Source organism: Neolamprologus multifasciatus, chromosome 1 (assembly GCF_963576455.1).
Source record: "Neolamprologus multifasciatus chromosome 1, fNeoMul1.2, whole genome shotgun sequence".
NCBI classification, from domain to species: Eukaryota; Metazoa; Chordata; class Actinopteri; order Cichliformes; family Cichlidae; genus Neolamprologus; species Neolamprologus multifasciatus.
Genome location: NC_140439.1, coordinates 30,396,464 through 30,408,665, shown reverse-complemented (window position 1 = coordinate 30,408,665; position 12,202 = coordinate 30,396,464). Strand labels below are relative to the sequence as shown.

At 41.0% G+C, this 12,202-nt stretch overlaps 1 protein-coding gene across 1 annotated transcript in view; it reads left to right on the top strand.

The window, feature by feature from the left end:
* fto (FTO alpha-ketoglutarate dependent dioxygenase) overlaps positions 1–10,762 on the top strand; it is a 114,589-nt gene extending 103,827 nt beyond the window's left edge. The window contains exons 9-10 of the mRNA XM_085162167.1: positions 8,588–8,728; positions 9,336–10,762. Coding sequence (XP_085018293.1) covers positions 8,588–8,728; positions 9,336–9,342 — 148 coding nt within the window. The 3' untranslated portion in view covers positions 9,343–10,762. The remainder of the gene's footprint in view (positions 1–8,587; positions 8,729–9,335) is intronic.
* Positions 10,763–12,202: the final 1,440 nt, after the last annotated feature.

Below are 12,202 nucleotides of genomic sequence, written 5' to 3'. Positions count from 1 at the left end.
TCATGCATCAACTTATCTACATAGACAGGTACTTGAATAGTGCCACCCAGACACATGCACACCATTGTATTGCACTGTGTGAACCTTTTGCATCCTGTTCTGTGCAGTGCCTCAGGGCCTAGCCTGGCTGGTCTTCCAAACAAATTGCTGGCTGTTCACAACGTTTTAAATGCTGAGTCCCTCTAATTACACTATTTACTTAATAGGGTGAAACAAAACTCGTGTTCACGCAGCAGGAGTACCAGGTGATGCAGAAGTTCAAACACCTGGCGAAAAGCACTCCTCTGGCACGGATGCACAGTATACACATGTGCATGCATGAATGCACACACACACTCACATACTGTGATGCAAATACTAGAGGTTTCTTTCATGGTTGGATTAGACACTTTACCAACTTTTGGATTTTTTTTTTTGTTCATACTTTCTTGTTTACTGTGGGAAAAAGGCATCTGGAAAAGTGTAGCTCATTAGTTACTGTATACCCAGTCTGACATTTTCGGAATTAGTTCTTCCTCTACTGTAAACAGAGTGAGTAATGCCCATATGGGAATGTGTGCATCATCTCCTACTTTGTGCTACTCCTTTGTTTGTTCATTTTAAGGGTTACACAAAAATGGCAGATATGTTTACCAAATATAAAAAATCTTGCTTTTAATGCTGTATGCATACAGCATTAAAAACAAGCATTTTGCTGTTTGTTTTTGCAGGAACTTTTCAATGATTGTCACATTATAGCCTGTTCCTGGACTAGACTAGTTTATGAGTTTGAAGATTTATGACTGTTTCACTGGGGCGTGTTTACGATCACTGGTTTGCTGTGCCTATTATGTGATCGCATTATGACAAGCTGTGTCAACATTGATGTGACAGTTTGCATGCAGTTTTAACAAAATGTAATATTTATCCAAATATGTTTCCTGCGCTTGAAAAGTTGCTCGTTTGTTCCCATGCTTTGTTTAAAGAGGATAGCAAAGTCACTTTCTTTTTTTAAAGAACTGGAATATACCCATTTATGAAACCCAATATCTGTTGTGCAACTGTTTGAAAACTTCTATCTCGCAGTTGTGCTTTAAACAAAGACTCCAAAACTTAACAACACATCCCCTAGAGAAAGAAGGATGACTTGTATCTAGGCAATTTAGGTTACAATACACTATAATTAGCTTTGCTAAGTTGACCCTGCCATTGTCACCTGAAGACAGGTGGGAATTGTGCCTAGGCTGAAACAAACTTATCATATGACTGGGGTCAGGTATTGTCCAGTGGCTCAGTTGTATTGCTTTTGAGGCAAGCCTCATTCATCATCAGCTTTATTGCACCATTCAGATGATGCCCACAAGGCACTAACACTTGGCCAAGAGGGAGGGAGCATACAGTGCAGGGTAGGGAGGGATAAGGGTTAAAAATGATTGTTTTACAAGATCACTTTCCGCACAACAAGTTTTCACAGCAATGGTATGCCATTTCTCTGAAAAGCTAAGAGTTACCGCTCCCAATGCCACATTAACCATCTTCCGTATTCCATGACAGCAGATTTATAGCCTTCCAACGGCGAGCTGCGAAAATTGCTCGCAGGCTCTCTAACCTCTTTACCCTCGTCATCAAGTCCCCTTGTTGCTCCATTTTCTCTCCTGGGCTTCATAAATAAACAGCATCATCAAGAAAAACTTTTAGTGTCTTTTCACAACCATCTCTAATTGGTTTTGCATGTATACATAGAAATGTTTCAACCTGGTATTTAGCCACGTGTAACTGATTTTGGTCCAAGTGATCAGAATGAACTTTTTTTTTCTTTGATTTGCTTTGTATTTTTTACTTTTCTTCCTGTTGAACAATTTTGTATCCTGGTACAAGTAGGCCACAGCTGCTCTCATTCCTCTCTAGACAACCAGTCAACGTGGAGCATGCAAAACAGATATATAACCTTTATTTTCCTGTTGCTGTCTCTCTAGCTTTCTCTCACACACACACACACACACACACACACGTTTTCTCTTTGTGAGGTTCTCTCACAGACATTGACACACAAATGCACACAGCCTTAAGCGGTGATCTGTCTCTTCAACCCTTGCCGGAAAAGAAACGGCCAGGAGGATCCTCTCTGTTTGTCCTAAAACTCCCTCTTTTTTTTATTGGAACCTGTTTGCATTTGAACAATAGTTGTCTCCTCATAAATTTTGCGCCTGTGTTGACATTAGACCGCATTCCATCCCATTGCCTGAGGAGGAGAAAGAGCAGGCCAGGGTGTTTGGTAATTTGTTACACTGTTAAGCACCTAATGGACATCCACCTGGTTTTTGAGAGTAGTAGCTGTAGTTCAGGGGCTTGCCTCTGTTGTACCTCAAGACTGCAATAGCATTTTATTGCTGCCAATTATGAAGTCCGTTTAGAGGCTACCTAACTCTGTGTGTGTTTTTCTGTTACATCTGGTTCTCCCTGCTCTAATAGGGCAGCCAGCCAAACCACATCAAACAATTAGGGTGTGAAGCAGGTACAGACTGTGCAGGTATAACAAAACTTCCCTGTTTCTGTTGTTGACTTCAAGTAACTCTACTAAAAGTACATGGGCCGATGAAAGGTCCTGTGTTTCCAACTGGCTGGGGATACCAGTAATGAGCCTTATTTGTTTCATGTGGTTTAATGAACAGTCCAGACTGCAGCTGGCAAGAGGGAGACCTCACAGAGTTTGAGGAAGGTACCCATGTTCCCTGGCAGAATCATTGTTCCCAGCACCAGCAGAGCCATTGTGGCACGTGAGTGGGTGGGTGTGTTGAAAGGGCCACGCGGCACCCACTTTATCTCTTGCCCCTCCTTCTTGCTCATGCAATTTTGCGTGGTTTCTGCAACCATTAATTAAAGGGAAAAGAGTGCATCAGATGTTAGTTTTATTAGCCTAGGCTCCTTAGAGGGAATCAAAATGAAAGGAACATATGTCATGCATTTGATGATGCCCCTCCCTCTCCATTTCTCTCCCCACAATTGCCCACCTCACACATTCACAAAGTGTACAGTCAGCAGCTGTCTGCAGACACAATAGCATTTGATTGATCCTGAGGAAACGGTTAAGACGCTGCCCTACCCACGCTTTCTTTCTGGCTGGCTGGCTCACATTTTGCACCACTTTACATTTAACGCTGAATGTGGCAGTGATTGGGATAATAGGATGGTGGTTAGGGATCTAAGGCACTGTTCAGGCTCTAATGAGGACAGTCCTCAGAGCACCCAGGACGTTGGAGTCCTGGGTGGTGTATGTTGAGATCTAAAGCCTGACACTTAACAGGTTGGACGTTGTTCTGAAAATTATGCCCCTGTTATACTGGCCTCTACACAACATCATTAACGGAAAATATCCAAGAAAAAGTTTGTGCACCCTTTGCATTTTCCAGTTAATTACTTGTAACCTTAATCTGATCTTAATCTAAGCAATCTTAACGTAATATGTAAACCACTGTGCCAGTAACTTTTCAAAAGCTACTTTGAGCCACTTGTTACAATTAAAGAAATGTGATTGATAATATTAGTTGCAGACATGTCCTTCTCTATACAATACATATGGAAAGTTTTCCACATTTTGTTATATTTCAGGATTTAAGAATCTTTTTGACATGGATTAGTTTCTTCTTTTATTCATTAGTTTACCAACAGTGTTCCACAATTACATCACAAAAATAAGGTTTTTGTAATATTTTACTAATTTGCTAAAATGAAAGGCTGAAATATCCCATTTCCATTATTAGTACTTGGATAAAGTACTTTTGGTGGTAGCAGCCTCGAATCTCTTTGCACATTAAGCTGCAAGCTTAGCAAACCTTTTGTCGGAGGTTTCCACCAATTTTTTTTTTTTAAAGAATTTCTGTAACCAAATTTAATAACATGTTGATTCACAGCCATTCTCAGGTCTCCTCAGAAATATTCCTTTGAGTTCAAGTCCAGTTTTTGGCTTAGACACCCCAAGACTACTGCAAAGCTTTGTTTATGGAAGACAGTCTTTAGATTTCAACAAGGTTATTCCTGGGGAATAATCTTGTTGTTCATTTTTTCATCCTTGTCTCATTAATAGGTTTACTTAAATCTTGATTCAGGATAAGATTCATACCAAAAAAAGATTGATGTCAGTGGAAAGACAGCAGTGAAAGAAACCACAAAAAAAGGTTAGAACCACTGCATCACAGCTCAGGTTTGTGCAAGATTGCCTTGATCTTCTAGGAAAATGCAGATGCAGATGGAAAAAAAAATGTTGGATTTTTATTTTCTTTCTTGTTAGAAAAATGCAGGTACATTCAGATTTTCATTTACCTTTAACAGCCTGTTCCATAACCGATTGCTCAATATGTTTAATAGAAACATGAAAGGTACAACAGCGTGTTATTAGTTTAGTCAGATCTTCTATAATTAGGATTTGGAAGATCACATCACTGTTGATGAGAAATTCTCGTAATTCCAAAGATTTCACAAACTGTCTGTTGCCCATGCAGCTTGCAAAACACAGCACGTGAATAAATACTGTCTGCCCATATCTCTTAGCCATTATACCGTATCAAATCACATACAAAGACAGATGTGCTTAATCACTCATTTCTTACACAATATTGTATATATAGAATGTAGATGGATAATATACTTCTTTCTTCTCACTCCTTGGGACTTGATTACATGCCTTACCTTCAGGGGCAGGCTGATTTATGAGACACATGCCTGTTTTTTCATGACTTGTTTGATTGCATTCTCAGCTATCGGGCACATAGGCTGCCAAAACTATAAAAATTCACACCTGCACAGAACTCCTAGTCAGATGAACATCAGGCAAAGCATGGGGAAGCAGGTGATCTGAGGTATGCTGTTTCCCTTGATCATAATCACAATGACATGATTGATTAATGTTCATTGTATCTTTACAAAAGCCTTATTTTTATGTCCAGTTTGAACGTTGCGTAGGGCTTGGCACACGCTTTGGTCGTGAATCTCGGTACACCACCCATTCTAATACTGTTCTCTAAGCTTGTGTTTTTCTTTTAGTTGCTAATGATACATATACAAATATGAAAAGTAGGAAAAATATAACTTCAAGTTCTCACAAGTTTTAAAAAGATATCTGCCATTGCCTAATCATGTCCTGAATGTACCGAATCAAACAGCCAAAGCTGTCTATTCCCATGTCATTACAAATGACCTTCTGTAGAAATAATGCAATAAGTGTTGTCTCCTATCTACATTCTCTGGGTACTTTTTCACTTGGCCTGACACAATTGTGCATTTATCAGTGTAATTGCATGAGTCGGAAGCACTGATGTTGTCTATTAGGCGGATTTCCATCCTGTTAAGAGCAGAGGGCCTTTTAATGTATGGCCCTGGTTGAGTGTACTGCTACACAATTACACACTGGCCAGAGATTGAGTGGGCTGATGATGCTGTTGATTGGGATGGTGCTGATGGCAGTGATGATATTGGACCACCCTGCACTCTTCTAACAAGCCTTTTAGGGAGCATCTAAGAGGGAAACAACAAAGTGAAACCGAGGTTAATCATTTTATTTACTCCCTTTTTCTCTCCCTCTCGTCCCCCTACCTCTCCTTCTGCCTTTCCTTTCTTTAACCAAGTGATGGAGCTCGGACCATGGAGCGGGGGGGAGGAAATCGATGGGGAGCGCATTACAGTAAAACGTATTGATTAGGAGACCTGCGAGCAGTGTGTTGGTCGCAGAGATGGTGGAATGATGCAATGCTTAAAGGAATTTATCCTTTGACTTTTACATTAACCTTTTATTGACTGCTTTGCCTGTCCATAATTAACACTCACTTTAGCTAAAGTGGTTAGTTTGAGCGCAAAGGGGGCTCCAGCCCTTATTGCAGCAAGGGCCGTGGCGCTCCCACCCCAGCCGCAGTTCAAGTGCACTGTGCTGCATGGAGGGAAAGGCCTCTGAAGAATTGAGGCGATAGAATGCTAGATACCTTTCACATTAGCATACCATTTTAGCGGGGGCCTGCTAGGCTATAAGGTTTCAGGGCAAATTGAAATGAGTGATTGTATTGCCAATCTCTCTTGACCGAGCGCCAGATGGGATAGTTAGGCCCATATCTGTCTGGGGTTAATCCATTGGAACAGCCTGGACTCACAAACACAACCTCTCCCTCCTCCACCCACACCCTCACACGCACATACACACCTCTTTGTCTTTGACCTTAACTTTAAGGTGGACTGTTCTGCCATGGGAAAGTCTTTTGGTGAGCCTTGTTTGTACGCCACTGTGGCTTAGACAGAATTTCTAGCAAGAGCCCATGAGAGCTTAAAGCACCTCGCTTGATATTGACTTTTTGTTTGGTTCCATTTTAGCAGTCAGGGGACGGTACTCTGTGAACAGTGATAGACTGTGTAAAAGTGCGTGCTGAATTACCTACACTATATATTATCTTTGATAGTCTTCCAGTCTCGATATCTTTTATATCTCTGGTAAACCTGGCACCTTCTATTTGCAAGCTAATGCTGCAAGATCTGTTGTCAAATAAATGCAGTATCTCTGTTGAAGTAAGCTACTCAGTTTTTTTTTTATTGTATGTAGCCTTTCATTATGAGTCAGGGCAGTAGAGAAGAAGCAAGTGTTTTCTCTCATAGCTCTGGAGTATGAATACTTAATCACACCAAATCAAAAGCCTGGGTTCCCTTGGTCTATGGTGTCCTCAAGCTGATGTCAGCAGAACCACAGTTTGTGTGTGTGTGTGCGCGTGTGTGCATGCTGTCCGGGTCAGTTTGCACTTGCACACTCTGTAGATACGTATGCCAGCCATGTCCCCCCCCCTCCTCCTTCTCTGAAGTGGTGCTTCCTTTAATTCGCACCCTAAATAAATGATGAGAACATTTAAACACACGGCTCGTCGCAAAGCCCCAAGGTCGCCTAATCGTATTATTTATGAAGTGATGTGCTACATAATGGTACTTAGTGCATGTTAACAGATGCTATTATCAGGCCCTGATCCAGAGCACAGAAGATATATTGGACAGTGGATGTTAATGCTGCTCCTCACCACCATAATGCAGGAGATCCTTAAAGGGCTAACCGCACCAAAATGCAGCACTTAGGCAGAGGGCCAGTTAAACATTAAGTGGCTCATGTGAATATATATAACCACAAATTGTGGCAGCCCTCGGTTGTCCCCTAACACTTGAACATTCCCTCATCCCATCCACAACCGATCCTCATATCCTGCTGTTCAGCTCTCTGTGGCCCCTCCTTCAGTCACTAGCCACAAGGTGGTGGTGACTGTGTGCATTTGTCTGTGTTATGGGTTTGTTCGGGGGGTTTTAGGGTGTGCATAGGGTAAAGAGATATGACAAGACAGACCCTGGCATAATGATTGAATGGAAAATATAACTGACCCCGTTTCTGTAGATAGGAAATCTTAGGTCACTATTCACAAGCACACAAGGACACACTACACACGCAACATACAAATGCCATCCTCCATCTCTCCCTCTTGCACCTCCAGGTCAGAGGTCACCCTCATCTGTCAAGAAGCAGAGGGAGGGTAGATTTACAATGACAGCAGAGAGCAACACAGAGTCACAGCAGTAAATATTTACACAGGTCTAACAAAAGATGTGGCTAAGGTCTGTAGGGGTTCCGAGCACTGTAGAAATTACAACTAACCTCAGATTGTTAATCATACAAAAATCACGCAGTGACATGAAGAGGCAGGATTTCTCACTGCTCTGTCATTATTGCAACAAGAGAGAGTGATGTTCTTGTGAAAGCATCCTGCAGTGTGTGCCTGTATGTTTGTGAGATGAATGGGGCATTAATCATGATACATGATATCATGGTTTCCCATCACCTTAATGCTGTTGCAACACTTCACTGATGTGTCACATCTCTGTTTTTCTCATCTCCATTCAGTTCAAGTTTTACTGGCTTGGGAGTTTCCAAGTATTTCAGTAGTTTCAAACCAAATTGCATACAGACACATCATTTAAATGCCCTCAACAATATCTAGTGAAGAGAAAAACATTTCTTTGTTTATTTGTAATAAAACTGCATGCTGTTTCTTTTGTGGATCATACAGAGACAAACTTACTCTCCTGTCCTGCTGGTTCTACCTGGACAAAGTATTACTGTGAGTCATGAAAACAAAAGGAGGTGGAAAACTGTTAAAAAAAACTTGCTTCTGGTCAAACTCACAATAGAGATTTTGGCTTTTAAAACAAGTTTAAACACACACATGCTCACACACAGACATCATTGCCTAAACAACTTGACTTTTTTTGGAAATTACGCCCTTAAATTGCTCTTCATTGACTAGATAAAAACACGATCTCTGTTTATCTTTGTCTACTAGAGTTCCACCATCATTGACAAGTATTAGTTAGTGTTAGTATTTACTTGTAAACATATCTCATAAAACTTTCAGGTGAAAGCCTGGTTTTGGCAAGCTGTAGTAGGATGCAAATATAAATATAAAAAATGAAAACATGAAGAAAGTTTTGTGAGTGGGGTGAGATGTGGCCTTTTGGTGATGAGTCTCTACCTACTTGTGCTTTAACGGGAGAGAGGAGTAAATGGGATTTTTTTGTTTCCTGTGTTCTGTCGCCTCAGGTGCCACTCAAGTCTGGCCCAGACATTGCCCCCCGAGGAGGCCCCAGTGGACCGGCCCTTCTGGGGTGTGGATGACCCCAGCATGCCTCTGCCCTTTGATCTGGCTGACATCATTAACAGAGTGGAGTCACTGCTCTGGAGGTGAGTGTAAGATTTGACATGTTGAAATGTGTTTATGTACACATTGAATACATGTATATATCTCATGCAGCATAGATCTAGTCGCAGAGGATTCACTTATTCATTCATTACCCAGCTGTGGTCATCTGTGAACAATGCTGTTGTTATTTAATATTAGTTAAATTGTCCAAATGATTAAGTAAACCAAATGACAACGTTAAAATAAATAAATAATTCTAATTGGCGTTGACAGACTCTGGTATTTTGGTTTCAGTTTTAAGCTTTGGAATGCTTTTAAAATGGTATGGATTTGTCACTTCACGCACAGCTAGACACCTTACATGTTGTCATACTTTAAATATGCGCACCTAAGTCGTGTCATAGATCCTTGTAAAAATTGTGAGGAATTTCTTGGAGTTGCTATTTGCAATGGCAAATACATGACATTGGGTGTAATTGGTCTTCCTGTTGGCATGAATCCTAGGTCCTGCTGATTTTGCATGGAGACATTTATAGTCTTTTGTTGACCTGCATCTAAAACACAAGTTAACTTCACATGAGAACTTACGTTCAGTCACAACATCTGATCAAATTTGACCTCTGTCCATTTCTTCTCTTTCTCTGACAGGATGTAAAGATGGATAGAGGAAACAAGGAAGCAAGAAAAAAAATGACCCACCAGCTTTTCTGAATGATCCCCACATTAGCTGAGGGGACAGACCAGATTGATTTCCTTTTGATTAGGCCATCTACATCACCCCCGACTCCACCCTCCACTACCCCAGCTGACCCCAACATCTCAGTCACCTCAACTTGGATTGGCTGGAAGGAAACCAACACAAGAATAGTGCTTCAGTAACATGCTAACAAACGCAATGCTTAGTACCAAGCCACTAGTGTCACAACGGTCTAACAAAACATATATGGAACCCGCATTTCAGTGTTAACATACAACATTGTGTTACTATTTATTATTTCAGTGTACTTTGTTACCTAATCTCATGTAACCCAGACATGCTTTTATCAGTGGATTGTTCTCATTCTCAGTAGTCATAGTACAGTACATACATATATGCTTTCTACTTGTCACACAGTGTTATAATACAGTATAGAATGGTAAGAAAACTCACTTTGCTCACAGGCTATTGCATTCTTCACTTGTGTATAGTGTAACCCTTTTATTGTGTTAAGAAGTGAAATGAGCCAGAAAAGACCAAAGAACGATTATAAGAGGATGGTTATGAATGTCATCCAATGGAGTACATGAAGAATGTGTTGTTAAGTGTTTATGGTGCAGTGGTGTGCTTGTGCCATATTAATGTGTAACTGTGTGTGCGTGTGTGTGTGTGTGTGTGTGCGTGCATAAGAGCGATCACTCTCCCAAATGTCTACATGAAGGCGTGTGTGTACGAATGTGATAGTGTGTGAGCCTGTAGGCAGCCTGCCAGTTGTTTGTTCTTGAAGATGTGCATATGGAGAAACAGAGACTAGCAGCAGGGCCCCTCTGCTACTGCTCTGATGAAAGGCAGCATTGATAGAATGACCCGGAACACAACCGCCGTTTCTCATAATTACAGCTGTTCAATCGCTTTTAATTACTCTTAAAGTGTGTAGAGCACCACATTCCCCTGTAATGCTGCAGGCCATCTAGAGAGTGAGAGAAAGATCCGGCACTTCTGACAAAATCCACATTCAAAAAAGCTAAAAAGGGTGGAAAAGGGGGCCGACGTCAAAGCAGTGTAGCAGCCCTCCTCGTTTGATTTCTTTCTCTATCTAGTTCATGATGAAGTAGAGATGCTGTTTACTATTAAAAATGCAGAATGCACTCCTTTTTTTACTTCTGAAGTTTTTTCCAAGATGTTAATGGTTGCCAAACGCTGTTCTTCTTGCTTCTTCTTTTGCTGCGCCTTTGTTGTTTGTTGTTGTCAGAGAGATTTGTTTGTAGATTGGCAGTAGCTTTGACTTGTTTGAATCACTCTGTGCTCCCTGCGCCACAGCTTGTCTGTCTGAAGCAATAGGAATGGCAGTAAATAAAAAAAACAGTGTTTTATCCAATGATCTCCATTCTTCTCATTTTTTAAAATTGCAAATAGACAACAAATATGGTGCACATGTTTCTTCATTCGTGTGTGTGAGGTTCAAATGTCGATCGACTGTAGTTTTACTAATATTTTTGACCTTTAAACGAATCCAATCCATGCAGGCATGTGTGTCAATGCCTTCCCACTGGATTGAAGGTGAGTTACTGAGCTTTGAAGCAGCCACTTTCTAAATACTCAGGATTCCACAAGACAAATAAGGCAGCAATGAGAGAGTGTAATGGTGAAGCTCACTGACAGGAGCATGCACGTTATATGCACAGTTGTCCTACCAGTATTTCCTGATAAGTAAGAGGTTAAAAAATCATATTGAAGATGCTTAGAGTGTGGAAAAAAGTCCCATTTAGTTTCAGCACAGCACTGTATCCAGAACCTTAAATATAATAAAAACATTTGAATAACAAGATAATAAGCCCAATAATTCTCTACAGACAAAAAAAGGAAGCACTTGTGTCGGATATTTTTATCTGTTTTCCTCTGACTCAGACCTCAAAGGAAACGGTTTGAGTAGCAATGCAAACATCTTCTACAACAGATTGATTGATGGATTAATTGATTGAGTGATGTCATTCCCTGCAACGAAGTGATGGCTAATATTCTGTATTCCACTCTGAAACCTCAACTCCACACCTTTTACAAGCCGCCATCCCAAAGGTTGCTTATGTTAACTACTTCCTGTAGTGGCTGAGTGACTGAGTGATGGATGAGTGTGGAGCGTTCTCCCCTCAGGGGTCGACTGAAAAAGGTCACCACTTGAAGAGACAATTACACAGCACTGGTAAGAGCCACAGGTATGCATTGTTCTGACCGGGGTCAGCCGCCAGCCAAGCAGCCAAGCCACCGTCAATTAGGCCAACAATAGGCGCAGGGAAAGATAAAATAACCAGGTGTGTGGTTGGGAAAGGTATCAGTTTGGGGTCATATCTCAGTCAAATGTTTCAGTGTGTGGCTTGAATGGCTGGGACTGATTGTGGTGTAGTTGAATGATATAAGGGAATGGGTTTGAATTCAAATTTAAAGATGTCTCTATATCCAATTATATAGACACACACACACATATTTCTATATGTGTATAAGTGAGAAATTATTCTACCAATGTCTGTGAAGGACTGTTTCTATTAAGAACTAAGGAAATCTGACCTTAACCATGATCTGTTTAGATTACCCTCCGAACAAGTCGCAGTCTGTTTGGATGAGGCTTTGTGCATTATCAGTACATGTGCAATGCATGCTAAAAATGTATGTTCAAGAATGAATACATGCGTAAAAATGACAACATGAGCCTGTACAAAGAAATAGATGTGTGTAATGTATCTGACCCAGTGTGTTTGTGTGTGTGTCCAAGGTTCCAGGGTGCTGGCTGTGGTTGGAAGCCCTGGGGCCAGAGAAGCAGTAG